At 37.9% G+C, this 19212-nt stretch overlaps 1 protein-coding gene across 1 annotated transcript; it reads right to left on the bottom strand.

The window, feature by feature from the left end:
• Nucleotides 1-7452: 7452 nt before the first annotated feature.
• LOC108305460 (alpha-enolase-like) lies at nt 7453-9736 on the bottom strand. The gene is given in 4 exon segments (XM_017530114.2): nt 7453-8252; nt 8254-8311; nt 9071-9712; nt 9715-9736. Coding segments are annotated over 4 exon segments (1143 nt in total). The 3' UTR covers nt 7453-7831.
• Between the last annotated feature and the right edge of the window lie 9476 nt (nt 9737-19212).

Raw genomic sequence — 19212 nt, 5'->3', positions numbered from 1 at the left:
GTCGGGGCATTGGAAGGCAGGTAGTAGCAGGGCTGAGTGAACTGATCTGCTGGCATCAATTCTAGGTGACTCTTCCCTTTCATCGCTATTGGGATCTAATAACTCAAAGGTGGCAATTTTGGTTAACCTCCCTCTTTTTAAAGATAATTCATCTTCAGGATGCTTTTCGATACTTGGAAAGAAACTCCTAATGAGGATACTTCTCCAACTTTTCTTTCTCTTCCTCATCTGAATCTTATTATAATTCAAGCCTATACATTGCTACTGACAGTGGTCTCTTTGCTTTACTTCTTTAATTAGTACTGTCATTTTTAATCCACTGGAAAGAAGACCGGGAGATTGAATATCTCAACAGACATGTTATTCTGAAACTCCAGTGGTGACAAATTCAAAAACTCACATCGAAGATTTGTTTTCCTATGCTATCCTATTAGCTCAGAGTACAGAGACTTAGGAATCTTTTCCTCTTTTGAGGGCTAATTCAGAGCCATTTTTGGTTACCATGCATAAGATGTTTTAAAACCGAGTTGTCAGGCTGTTAAATGTCTTCACCATGGAGTGTTCCAGCAATTCAATCCCTCTGAGTTGCTCTGGGTGTCTTAAATGTTTTGATTACAAATACAGGAGGGAAACTGCTGTCCTGAAGTCTCCCCTTAAATCTTCTTATGGATTAATTTGCTGTGTGGCCTGAAATAGGTCAAAAGGTTTTGGCTCAGGAGTAGAATTCTAGAAATAATCACCCTATAGACACTCTAAATCAATCATAATTAATGCACTTGCCCAGTTCTGTCAGCTGATTGCTGCTAGAGGGTGAAATAAAGAGACCCTTTCTAATACAATTTGAAAAGAGATCAAATCTGTCATTTCATCTAATAATTGAGCCAAATGAGAAAAGAGAAGGGTCAAAGTTCACTGCATGACCTTATGTAAACCCAATAATGCATAATTCATTTCCTTTTCATGGAATTTATAAGCTGCTGTAAATGGACAGGATAGAATCTTCTGCCCTCCCTGGCTTCTCCCAAACTCTTCTTGCTTCTCCTGAAATGCCTTGCAGAGCTGCCCAAACTTTCCAGTGGCATATTCTGGCTGCATAATCCCCAAACCTTCAATACGGGCCGGCATTTAATTCATTCTCCCAAGCGTGTGAAGTTAACAACTGAATAAATCACTGGCAGCTCTCTCTGAATGATATAAAACCTGTAATTTATTTATTGAGTGTTACAAATACAGTTACAACATGTTTTCATGGAAAATGCTTTCCCTCTTTTTAATATTATCCAAAGAAAGAATCTGGGTTTTGAGTTCTGGAAATGGAGTTTGGAAGACAGTATGTTTGTGGATTGTCCATTCTTTGATGATGCAGTGATGTTAGGAAACTGGGTCCCTTCCCAGCTTTGGCACCATTCGGGTTGAGGCAAGGTGGGACAGAAAGAAAGAAAGCGTGTTTGAGGAAATCTTCTAGTCGCTTCTGGGACTCCCCCAAGCATCTATACTCAAGTTTACCGAAACTCTGAACTGTGTGCCAACAAAACTCTTCTTTTAATTGCACACAGTCAAGAGTTCTTGTCTCAAGACCTATTGATAGACTGGGTACAGTGGCTCATGCCTGTAATCCCAGAACTTTGGGAAGCTGGGGCATGTGGATCACTTGAGGTCAGGAGTTTGAGACCAGCCTGGCTAACATGGTGAAACCCCATCCCTAATAAAAATACAGAAAAATTAGCCGTATGTGGTGGTGTGCACTTGTAATCCCAGCTACTCGCAAGGCTGAGGAGAGAGAATCACTGGAACCCGGGAGGAAGAGGTTGCAGTAGGCCCAGATTGTGCCACTGCACTCTGGCCTGGGAGACAGAGCAAGACTCTGTCTCAAAACAAAACAAAACAAAGACAAACAAACAAAACCTCTTGATAGCAGCCGGCCATTTCCCTTTAAAAAAAAAAAAAAAAAAGAAAACATTCATTTCATCAGGGGGCACCATTAAAGTAGCTATGCATTTGATTTTTGTGGGTGACGTATGAAGGGATTGCATTCTCTCTAATGAAGTCAGCCCAAGATGCCTTCAGAACTTCTAGCCGCTATTGCATGTTCTTTTCACAGTTACCACATCTGACTTTTTAACTGAAGCCCTTCAGACTAGATAGAGAGAAGCCTAAGGATCCAGCCATTCAGCTGCTATGTGGTGCTCACAACATTTACAAAACTTTTGTCTGTTTGTTATCTGATGCTCAAGTTTTCCAAAATATGTTCATTTCTTTGCTGCTTTTGTATTGTATATTCCTCTGCACCACTATGAGGATAAGCTTTCTAAAATATGGACGTGATCTTGTCAGTTCCTGCTGTTGGAAGCTTCTGTGTACTGGGAAAGGACAAGTCTAAATTGGCTCCATCTTCCCATAGAAGGCTTTTTTTGACATTATGTAACAAAACTGGAACTTGACTTACTCTTTGACTCTCAAAGTTCCACTCTTCACAATTTGCCCTAGATAAATTACGAAAAACTGATAAATATGGATAAAAATATATATGCTTATATATGATATGTATTATAATTTTAGAAACACCCTGAAGTCTCATCATTAGGAGATTGTTAAGTTAATTATGATATTTCGCTGGGTGTGATGTCTCACGCCTGTAATCCCAGCATTTTGGGAGGCTGAGGAAGTTCGAGATCAGCCTCACCAACATAGTGAAACCCCTCTCTGCTAAAAATACAAGAATTAGCCAGGCATGGTGGTGCGAGCCTGTAGTTCCAACTACTCTGGAGGCTGAGGCAGGAGAATCACTTGAACCCCAGGAGGTAGAGGTTGTGGTGAGCCGAGATCGCACCATTGCACTCCAGCCTGGGCAACAGAGTAAGACTCCATCTCAAAAAAAAAAAAAAGATATTTCTAAATTAAAGGAATACTCTGCAAGCATTAAAAATGATGTCCTCAACCACATGGAAAGAAATTCCAAACATGTCTTTAAGTAAAAATGCATGTTATGATACAGGCTGAGAAGTTTTATCCTATTTTGTTATTAGACTATCTTTCTCCATAAGTAGAGAAGAGAAAACTGAATACTTTGTAGTTTATCATAAACCAATATCACAACATTGGCAAGAATGGGACAATGACAGATAAGAAGGAAACTGGGTTTACAACTGGAGTAGAATTCCAATCAGTGCGGTGAATGGTGGGCTCAAAAAATAAATGATGTTAGGATATTTGCAATCCACGAAGAAAAAAAGCTATAGAAAACTCCAGATTTCAAATTTTTAAAACCTTAGCCTGAAAAGTATATTTCTTCTGTATAAATTATTCGTATACGTGCATATGCACACACACGCAAAGTACATATACATAAATGTTGATTTGCCAACACTGAAATTAAAATTTTTAATATGACATAAAACACCACAAGCAAAGTTAAAAGACAAGCCAAAGACCAGGATAATATTTTTTCAATAAATATCACCAATAGATGATATATGAAATCCTAAGATAAAAGAACTCATAGACGAACAAATCACAAAAGACATGTACTTGCAATTCACAGAAGAGAAAATTCAAAAGGCCCGTGAACACACGAAAAGACACTCAGCATCTTTAGTAATAAAGAAAATGCACATTTTACAAAATGGCAAAGTTTGTGAAGTATGACAGTGTCAAGTGCTGGTGAATACATGGAGAAATAGGAACTCTTATACATTGCTGACGGAAATTGCTTCACATTATAGAGCAATGTGCAAATAGCCATTGAGGTTAAGTATGTACTACAACCCAGCAGTTCCATTTGTTGGTGTACATGTTAAAGAGATTCATTAGGTGTACAGCACAAAGAGACAAGAAAGAGGATAGTCATAGCTGGGGAGAGCAAAACATGAACAATCTATGTGCCCATTGATAGTGCACTAGATACACAGCAGTGGTATTTACACTATAAAGGCACAATTGCTGGGGCAGACCATTCAGGTTCAAATCCAGGCCCTACCATGTACGAAGAGTACAACCAAGCACAATTACCAAACTGCTCTGTGCTTTACTTTTCCCATCTGTAAACTAGGAACAATAGCATAGGATGAATTTATCTTACTGACGATCAAAAGGTTAATGTGTAAAGCATTTAGAACAGTCTGTGGCACACAGTATCACATGTAATTTACTATTGTTATTATTATAGAATAATCAAAGTAAAAACAAAAATCCTAGATCTTTATGCATTCACATTGTTAAATATCAGAACTTAGTGCTGAGGAGAAAAAGCGAGTTGTAAAATGATATATGCTGTATGGCTCCATATGAAAACATCTATGCCGTCTTTGAAAAAGTACATAAAGCAGTATTATTTGTTGCTAGGATAATACCTATGAAAGAGAAGTATCAGAATATGCACAGAGAAATTCAATCTGTGCTCAGTTCTGGAGAGAAATGGGCTAAATCAAGAAAGGGTGCTGCTTTAAGTATATATATGTTGTTTTATTTTCTTTAAAAAAGAGAGATCTGAAGAAGAAAAAAAAAAACTATTAATGATTATAAAATTTTGGTGGTGAGCATACGGGAGCCTGTTATTTTCCAAGCTTTAAGTTGGACATTTTTATTTTGGAATAATTCTAGAGCTGCTTTCAGTGACAAGAAATAATACAGAGATAGCCCATAAACTCTTTTGAGATTGGCTTCTTTCACCCAACATATTGATCTAGAAACGTATCCAGCTGGTTGCGTCTATAACTAGCGCATTTTTATTGTTGAGCAGTACTGCACAGTATGGATGTAACACATTTTGTTTCACCATTCACCCGTTGAAGGACATTTAGGTTGCTTTCAGTTTGGGGATATTATAAAGAAAGCTGCTATAATCATTTGCATACAGATTTGTGTAAACAGAAGTGTTAATCTTGGATGAATGCACAGGAATGCAATTGCTAGATCCTATGGTAATTACATGTTACATTCTTAAGGAAACTAACAAATTATTTTTCAGATGACTTTGCCATTTCGCATCCCCACCAGCAATGTATGAATGGTATAAGTTTCTCTGTATCCTCGCCACCATTTGGTGTCATCCTTTTGATTGCAGCATTCTGATAAATGTGTAGTTAAGATATCTCACTGTGATTTTCCTAATGGCTGATGATGTTGGACATCCCTAGATCCCAAAGATTATAGTCTGTTTCTTTAAAAAAAAGTTTCAGCTGGGTGTGGTGGCTCACGCCTATAGTTCCAGCACTTTGGAAGGCAAGGCAGGTGCACCACTTGAGGTCAGGAGTTTGAGACGAACCTGGCCAACATGGCGAAAACCCATATCTACTAAAAATACAAAAATTAGCTGGGTACGGTGGCCTGCAATCCCAGCTACTTAGGAGACTGAGGCAGGAGAATTACTTGAACCCCGGAGTCAGAGGTTGCAGTGAGCCAAGACTGAGCCATTGTACTCTAGGCTGGGCAAAAAGAACAAAACTGTCTCAAAAAAAAGTTTCATAGTTTTACATCTTACATTTAAATTTGTGATTCATTGTTTTCATACACTTATTCATTTTAATTGAAATACAATTCACAAACCATAAAATTTACCATTTTTAAGTATACAGTTTGGTGGTTTTAGTATATTCACAAGATTGTGCTATCGTCACTGCTATCTAGGTCCAGAACATTTTCGTTGCCCCAAAATGAAACTCCACACCTGTTTGCAGTCCTCCCACTCTCCTCCCAGCAACTCCTGGCAACCAATAATTGACTTTTGTCTCTATGGATTTGTTTATTCTTGAAATTTCAAATAAATAGAATTATATGACACCATATGTGACATTTTGCGTCTGACTTCTTTCACTTGGCATGTTTCAGTGTTTATCTATTATAACACATATCAATGCTTCATTTTTATGGCTGAATAATATTTCATTGTATGGCTATACCATAGTTATTTTTCCACTCATCAGTTGATGAACATTCAATGGTTTCCATTTTTTGCTTTCCATAAATGTTTCTCTGAATGTCATGTATAAATTTTTGTATGAGCATATGTTTCCAATCCCCTTAGTTATAGATCAAGAGTAGAGTTGCTGGATCATATGGTAATTGTTTATTCTTTTGAGGAACCAACAAACTGTTTTTCATAGTGGCAGCGCCATTCTACATTCTCAGAGTATCAGGACTTTAATTTTGCTGTATTCTTGCTAATGCTTGTTATCTTCTGGTGGTTTTGTTTATTTTATAAGTGACTATGTTCGTGAATGCAATGTGGTATCTTGTGGTTTTTGATTAGCATTTCCTAAGGACAAATGATATCGCGCAACTTTTCATACTTTTTGGCCATTTAAGAAGTGTTTATTCATGTCGTTTGTTCATTTTGAAATTTATTTTATTTCTTTTTATTGTTGAGTTGTAAAAGATTTTTAGACATTCTGGATACCAAATCCTTATCAGAGATATGATTAGCAGATGTTTTCTGACATTTTGTGTATTATCTCTTCCTTTTCTTGATTGTGTCCTTTGATGCACAAAAGTTTTAAATTTTGTTGAAGTCTAAACATCTATTTTTTTTTTTTTGGTTGCTTGTGCTTTTGTTGTCATATCTAAGAAACTGTTGCCTAATCCAAGGTTACAAAGATTTACATCTATGTTTTCATCTTTATTGTTTTAGATCTTAAATTTAGGTCTTTGATGCCTTTTGATCTATTTTCCATATATGATGTGAGGTAGTGGTCCAAATTTCTTTTTCATGCAGATACTTAATCGTCTTATTGCCATTTGTTGAAAATAATATTCTTTCTCCATTGAATGTTTTTGGTATCTTTATCAAAAATCAATTGACCACAGATGTATGGATCCATTTCTGGCTCTCAGTTCTATCAAATTGATCGATACGTCTATTCTTATGCCATTGGCACACTGTCTTAATTACTGTAAATTAGGAGTAGGTTTTGAAATTGTAAGTGGTGAGTCTTCCAACTTTGTTTTACTTTTTAGTTAATTTATTTATTTTCGAGACAGTGTCTCACTCTATCACCCAGGCTGAGTGCAATGACATGATGACAGCTCACTGTACCCTCGACCTCAGGCTCAAATGATTCTCCCAATCAGCCTCGTCAGTAGCTGGGACTATAAGCACATGCCACCATGCCTGGTTATTTTTTTAAATTTTTTGTAGAGACAGGGTCTTGCTATGTTGCTCAGGCTGGACTTAAACCCCTGGATGCAAGCAACCTTCCTGCCTTGGCCTCCCAAAGTGCTGCAGTTACAGGAGTGAGCCACCATGCTTGGCCTGTTTTACTTTTTCAAGTTTTTTTTTTTTTTCAATTCCATATGAATATTAAAATTAGCTTATCCATTTCTGAAAAAAGAAGCAGTTGGAATTTTGACAGAGAATGCATTGAATCTGTATATTAATTTGTAAAGTTTTGGCATCTTAATAATTTTAAGTCTTACAGGAACATAAATGTCTTTCCATTTATTTAGGTCTTATATTTCTTTTTTTTTTTTTTTTCATGGTTCACTGATGCCTTTTTTTTTGAGCACAAAACCACTGGGGATCTTGCCTGTGGCCACCCCGGAGACGACACTGGAGGTTCATATTGCTCCAGACACTTGGTGGAAAGTGAGGCGAGAAAAACCACGATTTGGGCCAATTACACGACTGCAAAGCTAGGGCTGCCACGAGGGCTCCGGGGAGCTGGGCTTCTGTAGAAGTTCTAAGGAAGCAGTGCGAACCCCACGGTGGTGGGCGAGGGGAGCTAACTAGCAGGGGCCCCTGCAAGTGTTGGTCGGGGGGCCTGGAGCTGCCCGAGCTGACACGAGGGGGGGAGTCTAATCAGCCAACAGGCGACTGAAGGGCTGGCCTGCCCACCGCTTACTTGGCCATGGGGTTTCTGAAGTTCCTGCCAGCAAACTTAGCCTTGCTGCCCAGCTCCTCTTCAATTCTGAGGAGCTGGTTGTACTTGGCCAAGCGCTCAGATCGGCAAGGGGCACCAGTCTTGATCTGCCCAGTGCACAGTCCCACCACCAGGTCGGCGATGAAGGTATCTTCAGTCTCCCCGGAACGATGAGACACCATGACGCCCCAACCATTGGCCTGAGCCAACTTGCACGCCTGCAGGGACTCGGTCACGGAGCCAATCTGGTTCACTTTGAGTAGGAGGCAGTTGCAGGACTTCTCATTTGCAGCCTTGGCAATCCTCTTCGGGTTGGTCACTGTGAGATCATCCCCAACCACCTGGATTCCTGCACTGGCTGTGAACTTCTGCCATGCTCCCCAGTCATCCTGGTCAAANGATGACCACCTTATCGGTGTAGCCAGCTTTCCCAATTGCTGTCTTCAGCAGCTCCAGGCCTGGGAAGAGATGGCAGCAACAGGTTTGGAAAACAGGCAGATAGAGAGAAAACTTCCCTTCAACAGCTGCTACACAGGGACTGTAACACAAAGATCAAGAGGTGTTCAGGCTCCAGCCAGTAGTTCTGACAATGTCAGTTACTTTTTTTTTTTTCCTGCTTTGGGGCAAGAAACCATGGGTCAGAGCTCTTGGTGTATACTATGTGGGAAATTCAGTACAGCTTCCAAGAAGGCAGCCTTTCCCACTGATAAATGCTCCCAAATTTAGTGCCCAGGAACAGCTGTCCTGGCCAAGATACAGTTACAGTAATGAGCTGAGATCAGCTGTCTTGAGGCACACACCTTCAACAGAGCTGAAGCGGGACCTAAGAGAAAGCTCAGTGAAGGGCAGCCCTGGGTGGCAGGACCCTGCCGCCAGGCTGGGCTGTGCCGTCCGCAGCTGAGCTGCCCTGCCAGTAGGACAGACACAGACACTTGGCTCCTCAAGCTATTAGGTACTGCTTGAGTCCAGAAGGCGGAGGCTGCAGTGAGCCGAGATCGCACCACTGCACTCCAGCCTGGGCGACAGAGCGAGACTCCATTTCAAAAAAAGAAAAATGAAACAAAATTAAAAAATGAAGCTTTCCTTTTTCTCCTTAAAACCCTTTTGGAGGGTCTTGATCCTTACTAACTACAGGTGGAAAGAACACCTTTCCCACAAAGGCAGGTGTGGATGATGCCCCCCCGCCGCCGCCAAGGGAGCCGGTGCGGCGCCTTTACCTTCCTTATTCTCCAGGATGTTGGGAGCAAATCCGCCTTCATCGCCCACATTGGTGGCATCTTTCCCATATTTCTCCTTGATGACATTCTTCAGGTTGTGGTAAACCTCCGCTCCAATGCGCATGGCTTCCCTGAAGTTTGCAGCACCCACTGGGAGGATCATGAACTCTTGCATGGCCAGCTTGTTACCAGCATGGGAACCACCATTGATGACGTTGAATGCCGGCACTGGCAGGATGACTTCGGAGTTGCCAGCCAAGTCAGCAATGTGGCGGTACAGAGGGACCCCCTTCTCAACAGCACCGGCTTTGCAGACAGCGAGGGACACCCCCAGAATGGCATTTGAACCAAACTTAGATTTATTTTCTGTTCCATCCATCTCGATCATCAGTTTGTCAATCTTCTCTTGTTCTGTGACATTCAGTTTCTTGCTAACCAGGGCAGGCGCAATAGTTTTATTGATGTGCTCAACAGCCTTTGAGACACCCTTCCCCATATAGCGAGTCTTATCATTGTCCCGGAGCTCTAGGGCCTCATAGATACCAGTTGAAGCACCACTGGGCACAGCAGCTCTGAAGAGACCTTTTGCAGTGAAGAGATCAACCTCAACAGTGGGATTCCCACGAGAGTCAAAGATCTCCTGGCATGGATCTTGAGAATAGACATGGTGGATTTCTAACCGCCGAGTCTCGTCGCCCGGGAGAGAAGCGGAGAGTGCTGCAGACACCCAGATGTGCGTTAAGACGGAGAGGTCTGCGTGCTCCGGGTCCTCACAGCTTCTCAGGTCTTATATTTCTTACAGTATTTCAATATTTTGTAGTTGTTAGTGTATGAGATGTATGAGTCTTACAACTCCACAGTTAAAATGATGCCTAAGTATCTTATTTTATTATGTATTACAAATGGAATCATTCCCTTCCCTTCCCCTTCCTTCCCCTCCCCTTCTCCCTCCCCTCCCCTCCCCTTCTCCCTTCCTTTTCCTTTCCTTTCCCTCCTTTTCCCTCCCTTGCCCTCCCATCCCTTTCTTTCCCTTCCCTGTTCCTTCTTTTCCCTCCCTTCCCCTCTACTCTCCTATCCTTTCCTTTCCCTCCCTTCCCCTCCCCTTTTCTCTTCTCCCTCCCCTCCCATCCCCTCCTTTTCCCTCCCCTCCCCTTCACTCCCCTCTTGTCCTCTTTTTCTTTTGACAAGATCTTAGTCTGTCACTTGAGCTGGAGTGCAATACCATGATGATGGTTCATTGCAGCCTCAAATTCATGGACTCTAGCAATCCTTCCACCTCATCCTCGGAAATCGCTGAGACTACAGGCGGTCAATACCACATCTGGCAAATTTTTCTATTTTTTGTTGCGATGGGGTCTGACTATGACTGTTCTCAAACTCCTGGCCTCAAGCAATCCTCCCACCTCACTCTCCCAAAGTGCTGAGGTTACAGGTGCGAACCACCATGCCTGGCCTGGAATTGTTTTCTTAGCCTTATTTTCAAATTATTCATTTCTAATGTATAGAAATATAATTAACTTTATATATTAATCTTGTTTCTTCCAAACTTGTGGAACTCATCTATTAGCTCTAATAGTTTTTGGTGAATTCTTTATGGTTTTCTTTGTATCAAATTGTGTCATTTGCAAAAAGAGAGAGTTTTACTTCTTTCTTCCCAATTTGGATGCCTTTTGTTTCTTTTTTCTTCCCTAATTGCCCTGACTAAAACTTCCAGTACAATGTTGAATAAAAGTGAGAGTAGATTCTTTGTACTGGTTGCTCATTTTAAGGGGAAAGATTTTACTAACTATAGTAAAATAGTTTTATATCATTTTATATACTTAAATTACTAACTATAATTTAACTGTGGGTTTTTTGTAGGTCCTCTTTATCAGGTTGAGAAAGTTCCTTTTCATTCTTAGTTTTCCAAGGGTTTTCGTTCTGAAAGACTGCCAGGTATTGTCAAATGCATTTTTTAAAAATTACTAACCGAATCAATTTTTTCATAGCCTTCTCTTATATTCCTTTTTACTTATGTAAACTCAGTAGTAACATCTCTTATTCCTAATTTTACTAACATGATTTATTTTTAATTGGCCATTCTAGCTAAAAGCTTATCAATTTTCTTGATCTTTTTAGACAACCAACTTGGTTTTGTGAATTTTCTCTATTTTTTCTATTCTTTTTTTTTTTAATTTCTATTCTAATGCTCATTATTTTTGTGTACGGGCTTTGGATTTAGTTTATTCTTCTTTTTCTAGTGTGTTAAGGTGGAAGATGAGGTTGCTGATTTGAGCAATCTGAGTTTACAGTCAGAAGTTGTCTTATAGGAACTACTTTCACTACATTCCGTTAAGTTTTTATTTGTTGTGTTTTCATTTTGTTCATCTGAAAGCATTTCTAAATAGCCTTGTGATTTCTTCTTTAACCTCTTGGTTATTTAGGAGTATGTTGTTGAATTTCCCAAATAACCTTCTATTATTAATTACTAATTTTGTTTCATTGGGGCTGTAACATATACTTTGACCTCAGCCCTTTTAAACACTTGTTTTATAGTCATCCTAACTTATGATCTAGCCTGGAAAATGTTTTATATGCATTTGAGAAGAGTGTGTATTCTGCTGTGGTTGGCTGCAGTCCTCTCTAGATGTCTGTTAGTTCTAGTTAGTTAATAGTGTTGTTCAAATGTTCTATTTCCTTGCTGATCTGCCTAGTTGGTCTATGTGTTATTGAAAGTGAGGGACTGAAGTGTCCAACTATTACAGTTGAATTGTGTGTGTTCCTTCCAACCTGTCAGATTTTGCTTTGTGTATTTGAGGCTTTGTCCTTAGGTACATATATGCTTTGTTAATTTTAAAATATTCATTCTACCAATTTCTGCCTTTAAAATTTCTTTTTTTATTTTAATTGACATAATAATTGTACAAATTTGTGGGGGTACAGTGCAATGTTTTGATACACATATGCATCATGTAATAATTAAATCAGGGCATTTAGCATAGCCACCATCTCATACATTTTATCATTCTCTGTGATCAGAACATTCAAAATCCTCTCTTCTAGCTATTTTGGAATGTATAATAAAAAATTGTCAACCATAGTTACCCTCCTGTGCAATAGAACATCAGAACTTATTCCTCTTCTCTAACTGTAACTTTGTACACATTGACAATCTCTCCATATTCCCCTTCCTGTTACTCTCCCCAGCATCTGGTAACCAATCTTTTACTCTCTACTTCAGTGAGATCAATTTCTTTAGATTCCATTTATGAGTGAGGTTACTCAGTTTTTGTCTTTCTGTGTCTGGCTTATTTTACTTCACATAATGTCCTCCAGGTTTATCTATGTTGCCATGAATGACAGGATTTCCTTCATTTAATGGCTGAATAGTAGCCCATTGTGTATATATACATTTTCTTTATTCATTCATCAATTGATGGACACTTAGGTTGATTCCGTAACTTGGCTATTGTAAATAATGCTTCAATAAACATAAGAATGCCTACTTCAACGTACTGAATTCATTTCCTTTAGATAAATATTCAATAGAGAGACTGCTGGATTTTATATTTCTACTTTTAATTCTTTTGTGGAAACATCATACTATTTTCCATAGTAGCTATACCAATTTACATTCCCACCAGCAGTGTGTACTATTCCCCTTTCTTCACATTCATACAAGCATTTGTTATTTTTTGTCTTCTTGATAGTGGCCATTCTAAATGGGGAGAGGGGATATCTCATTGCAGTTTTGATTTGCATTTCCCTGATGATTAGTTTTGTTGAGCATTTTCTTCATGTACTTGTTGGCCATTTCTCTGTCTCCTTTTGAGAAATATCTATTCAGACCTATTGGTCATTTTTAAATTGAATTATTTTATTGTTTTGCTATTGAATTATTTGAGCTCCTTACATATTTTCAACATTAGAATATACGTCAGATGCGCAATTTTAGCCTATTCTGTAGGTTGTCTCCTCACTTTATTGATTGTTTCCCTTACTCTGCAGAAGATTTTTATTTGACAGAATCCTGTTTGTCTATTTTTATTTTATTTTTATTGCCTGTGCATTTAAGGTCTTATCCAAAATTATTTTATTTTCTGTTTTTTATTTTTATTTTGGTGTTTTTGAGACAGGGTCTTGTTTTGTTGCCCAGGCTGGAGCACAGTGATGCAATCATGGCTCACTGCAGCCTTGACCTCCTGGGCTCAAGCTATCTTCCCATATTAGCTCCAACCACCTCCCACCCAACTCCTACTTAAGCTGGGCTGGGACTACAGGCACATGCCACCACATCTAGCTAATTTTTAAATTGTTTGTGGACAGAGAATCTCACTATGCCCAGGCTGGATGTGAACTCCTAATCTCAAGTGATCTTCCCATCTCAACCTCCCAAAGTGCTGGGATTGCAGGCATGAGCCATCACGCTTCACTGTCTTATCCAAAAATTCTATGTCCATACCAATGTCACGAAGCGCATTGCCAATGTTTCCTTCCAGTAATTTTAGGATTTGGGGTCTTATATTTAAATCTTTAATCCATTTTGAATTGATTTTTGTGTATAATGAAAGATAGGAGTCTAGCTTTATTCTTCTGCATGTGGATATCTAGTTTTTCCAGGACCATTTATTATCTGACTTTTAATTAGAAATTTTAATCCATTAAAGTTTAATTACTGACATCATAGGATTTTCAGGTGCCATTTTGTTATTTGTTTTCTACATGTCTTTCTTTTTTGTTCATCAGTTCCTTCACTGTTGTCTACATCTGTGTTAAACAAATATTTTATAGTGTATCGTTTAGGGTTTCTTGTTTTTTTTTTAACTACATATTTTTGAATTATGTTCTTAGGGATTGTCCTAAGGATTACTATTAATATCTTAATGTATTAAAAAAATTGATTTGTTTTAATATCAACTAAATTTAAATAGGATATAAAAACTTGGCTCATATATGGCTTCATTTCTCTCCTCCTATTTCGCTGTTATTTTCATAAATTAAATCTTTATATATTATGTGCCCTTCCTTAAATTTATTGCATTATGAAGTTGTCTTTTGAATCAGGTTGAAAACAGAAAATACATTCATACTTTACCTTCATTTGTGTAATTGCTTTTCTGGTGTTCTGTTTATTGTGGATTCAAGTTACTGTCTGGTATCCTTTTATTTAAGCCAGAAGGGCTGCCTTTAGTATTTCTTTTGAGGTAGGCCTGCTAGTGACAAACTCTGTCAGTTTTTGTTTACCTGGGAATTTCTTAATTTCTCCTTTCTCTATGAAGTTTGACTAGATATAAAAACATGGTCAACGGTTTTTTTCTTTCAAAAATATCATCTCAATATTTTCTGGCCTCCATAGTTTCTGTTAAGAAACCAGCTGTTAATCTTATTGAGGGTCTTTTATATATAATAAATTTGCTTTTTGCATGTTTACAAGATTCTCTTTTTGTCTTTGACTTTTGCAGTTTGATTATAATGAGTCTATGTGTAGATCTCTTTGAGTATATGCTATTTGGAGTTCACTGAGCTTTATCAATGAGTAAATTAATGTTTTTCATAAAATGAGGCAAGCTTTTAGGCATTTTTTTCTTCAAATATTCTTTTTACCCCATTCTCTCTTTGTTTTCCCATTGAGACTCTCATTATGTTTGTACGCTTGATAGTATACAACTATCAAGTCCTGTAAGCCTCTGCTGGACTTTTCATTTTTATTCATTCTTCTTTCTGTTTCTTAGCCTGGATAATTTCAATTTACATACTTTCAAATTTACTTATTCTTTTGCCTGCTGAAATCTGCTATTAAGACTTTCCAGTGAATTTTTAATGTTAGTTTTTATTTTAGTTTATGAAAGTACTGTTCAATTCCAAAATTTCTATTTGATTCCTTATAATTTCAATCTCCTTATTGTTAGTCTTTATTTGGTAAAACATTATTCATATACTTTCCTTTAGGTTTTTAGACATGACTTCTTTTAGCTTTTTGAACTTATGTAAAATAGCTAATTTAAAGTCTTCTTCTAAGTCCAGCTTCTGAGCTTTCTTGGGGATGGTCTCTGTAGATTGCAATTTTTTTCTGTGTAAGGATCATAATTTCTTGTTTATTTACAGGTGTTATGTTTTTGTTGTTGTTGAAAAGAACACATTTCCAATTATATAATGTGTGACTCTGGAAATCAGACCATTCCTATTCCCCAAGATTTGTCGTTGCCTCCTGTTATAGTTGATACTGTTTTTTGTTTAGATGTTTCTGAACTAATTCTGTAAAGTCTGTATCTTTGTTATGTGTGGCCATTGAAATCTCTATTCAATTAGCTGTATGGTCAGCTAATGATGGGACAAAATTTCCTTAAAGGCCTAGAGCTAATAAGTCTCCCAGTCTTTTTTGAGTGGCACTGTGTAGATGGTGGGGAATCACTGTAACACTCAGTGGGAAGATTACAACTCTGCCTTAGCCTTCCCTTCCTGCTTGGGCAGAGACTTGAGGTCAATTAAAGGTGAGAGATTAGGACTTAGGTTTTTCATAAGCATGTGAACAGCTGTGCACAGCTCTGTTCATGTATGTAGACTTTAGCTTCTCAAAAATATGTCAAAGACCCTAACGTATTTCATTTTTTCAGAATTTTCTGTTGAGCTTTTTTGTTAGTTTATTGTTTGCCCTGACTATTATTGATCACTTCAGGCAGCTGTGGTATTAAGACATTAGAGAAATGCCCCCAGAAAGAAGTATTTATCACTGGACAAATTTGAGTAAGCCCAACCAAAAGACCAGCCTTTCCAGTTGGGTATTTTAGGAAGCCTCTAAAAAGATGAAATAGTAAATTTTGAAAGAATATGATATTTCTATTTCCTCTAGTGCTGGGATTCAATGCTTTTATTTTTCTTGGCTAAAAAACAGCTGGAGAGTGGTTAATGGGACTAATATAAGTTAAAATGCCAGAAAGCTCACTGTTTTTATTGAGATTCAGCAATTTTTATTGACTAAACATCTCTAGGCTTGCTGCAAGCCTTTGATTAATTTCCAGAGTCCTGAAAAAGTTGATTCTGACCACTTTTTTTTTTTCTTTGCTTTTTATTGCTATTCTATAAGGGGCCACACTTTTGGTGGCTCTTAAGTCACAATTTTTGCTCCATCACTTTCTATGACTTATTAGAGGTTTTTTTGTTNTGCTTTTTCCTGTTTTTTGTTTGTTTGTTTGTTATTGTTGTTTGTTTGTGTATGGGTGTTCACTCATTTAGCAGCATTTATTGAAAAGGTATTCTAGTTTATTTGCACTTACATATAAATTTTAGAATAATCTAGTTTATATCTACATAAAGTATTATTGATATTTTGATAGAAATTAGGTTAAACCTGTTTGGGGAGTATTGACATTTTTATGTCGAGTCTTTTAACCCATATATGTGATATGTCTTGCCATTTGTTTAGATCTTTTTTGATTTTTTTCATCTGTGTTTTATTGTATTCAGCATTAAAGTCTGGTACATATTTTGTCAGTTTTATTATTAGTCATTTAAATTATCCTCAAGCAATTGTAAATAGTATTGTATTTTTCGTTTTGGTGCCTATATTTTTATTATTAGCATACAAAAATATAGTTGAGTTTTTTAAGTGGATCTTGTATCCTGCAACTTTGCTAAATTTACTCATTATTTATTTTCCCGCCTTACCATATTGGCTAAAACTACCAGCACTATGTTAAATAAGAGTGGGGAGAGTGAACGTCTTTGACTTTTTTCTAATCAGAGAGGAAAGTATTTAGTCATTCACAATTAAGTATAATATTAGGTAGAGATTTTTGCGCATGTTATCAATTGATGAAATTTCCTCTATTTATAGTTTTATAAGTGATTTAAAAAATCAGAAATGAGTGTTGAGTTTATTCAGATACTTTTTGCACATTGAGTGTTATAATTATATAAATTCGCTTCTTTCACTTGTTAATATGATAGATTATATTGATTAATTTACGAAAATTGATCTGGCCAGCCTTTCTTCTTTGGAATAATCCCCAATGACCATGGGATATAGTTTTTTTTATATATTGCTGAATTCTGCTTATTATATTCTCTTAAGGATTTTTGCATCTACATTTATAAGGAACATTGCTCTGTAGTTTTTGTTTTAGTAGTGTCTTTGTCTTATTTAGATATCAGCATAATACTAGCTTCATATAATGAATACAGCAATTTTTCCTTCTTTTCTATATTTTAGTTCTATTTTTGGCAGTGATTGGGTAGAAATAGTGTTCGTTATCTCCTAAATGTTTCCTAGAATTTTCCAATGTAACTATCTGGAACAAGGTATATTGAGGGAGGGGGCACTGGGGGAGGGGTAGCTTTAAAATGATCAACCAATTTCCTAATAGTTACAGTTTTATTCAAGTTTCTATAGCATATTAGATGTCAAAATATTTTACAATTTTGTGGGATTGCTCCATTTTAATCTAAGCTGTCAAATTTATGTAGATAGAGATGTTTATAGAATTTCCTTATTATTCTCTTGAAGTCTACAGGTCTGTATGATATTTAATTTAATTTAATTTCTGATACTGGTAATTTGTGTTGGTCTTGCTAGAGGATCTAGAGGATTGTCAAGGTCACTAATCTTTTGAAAGAACCATCTGTTAATTGTGATGATTTCTAACATTGTTTTTCTGTTTCTAATCTCATAGATTTCTGCTATTATTTTATTATTTCTTTCATTATTATGCTTTGGATAAACTTTGCAGTTCTTTTTCTAGGTTATTAAAGTGAGAACTTAGGTTATTTGAGAATTTGTCTCTTTTCTAATATAGGTAATTCAAGCTGTAGATTTTTCTTTCACCACTGCTTTAACTGTTTGCTACAAATTATGACATTGTATTTTCATTCTTATTCAGTTTGACATATTTTTCTGATTTCCCACGAGAATTCCTATTTGATTCATGGATTATTTAAAAGAGAAGTGTGTGTTTTAGTCTTCAAGCATTTGCAGATTTTAAGTTCATCTTCCTGTGACTGATTTCCTGTTTGATTTCATTGTGGTTGAAAAATATGGTCTCTATATAATTTTGATTTTTAAAAATTTTTTGAGCTTTTTTATGGTCTAGGATATTATACACCTTAAAATATATTTTTAATTTTTAATTTTTTTTTTTTTATGATGGAGTCTCGCTCTCTCTCCCAGGCTAAAGTGCAGTGGCGTGATCTTGGCTCAATGCAACCTCCACTTCTCAGGTTTAAGCAATTATCCTGCCTCAGCCCCCTGAGCAGCTGGTATTAGGGTGCTTCATTTCAGCTGGATATCTTAGTTCCCCCTTAGCACTTGCTTGTGTGGATGAGATGAAATAAACATGTTTTCTGTGGTGTTTGGTTACAGTATAGCAGTTACTGTTTAAAAGTTTTTCTTTCTGACTACCTCCTTCATTATCCTTTTGTTATGGGATCTTTGAGGGTTGATTTTCTACCCAGAGAACCCTGTGGCTGGGGGCACCTTGGCCTAAGTGCTTGTCCTGCATTCAGGAAGAATGAAGTACACAAACAAGTGAAGGGTGATGAGGAAGAGGAGCTTTATTTAGTGTTAGAACAGCTCAGAGGAGACCCACATTGGGTGGCTCCTCTCTGCAGGCAGGTCATCCTGTCAAGCATTCAGCTGTTAGCAGAGGGGAGGCCCTGGAGAGGGTAGCTCCTCTCTTCAGGCTGATCATTCAAACGACTCTGCAGGTCTCTGAAACTCTCAGCAGGGAGGATAGCTCCTCTCTGCGGCTGGTCATCCTGTCATCTCTCCATTCTCTGCCCTCTGTCCTGCTCTGGCTGAGCCTTGGGCTTTTATGAACCTCAGAGGGAAGGAAGTACATGCCGATTGACCCATGGGTGACCACAGGAAGGTGACAAGAGGCACTACACCTCCTGTATGTGTACTATAATTCTGGTATGTGAACTGGCAGTTGGGCCTCCAGCATTCAGGCCCTCCCTGGCCTGAAGATGGAGCCTTACTCTGGACTACCCTTTTCCACATAGGAATGTATCTGACTCTCGCTGCCATTCATGGTCCCCGGGACTCAGTGACAAACCTGCTCCAAGATTGAAGCTGGCACAGGGAAAGGAGAGCCCAGGCAGCAGAAGCAGACACCCCTGAGCCTGCAGGAATGGGAAGGCCCCTCCTGGGTCCTGAGGGTGCAGGCTGC

Source organism: Cebus imitator, unplaced genomic scaffold, assembly GCF_001604975.1.
Source record: "Cebus imitator isolate Cc_AM_T3 unplaced genomic scaffold, Cebus_imitator-1.0 Scaffold63, whole genome shotgun sequence".
Classification (NCBI taxonomy): domain Eukaryota; kingdom Metazoa; phylum Chordata; class Mammalia; order Primates; family Cebidae; genus Cebus; species Cebus imitator.
This window is presented reverse-complemented; position numbering and strand designations above follow the sequence as displayed.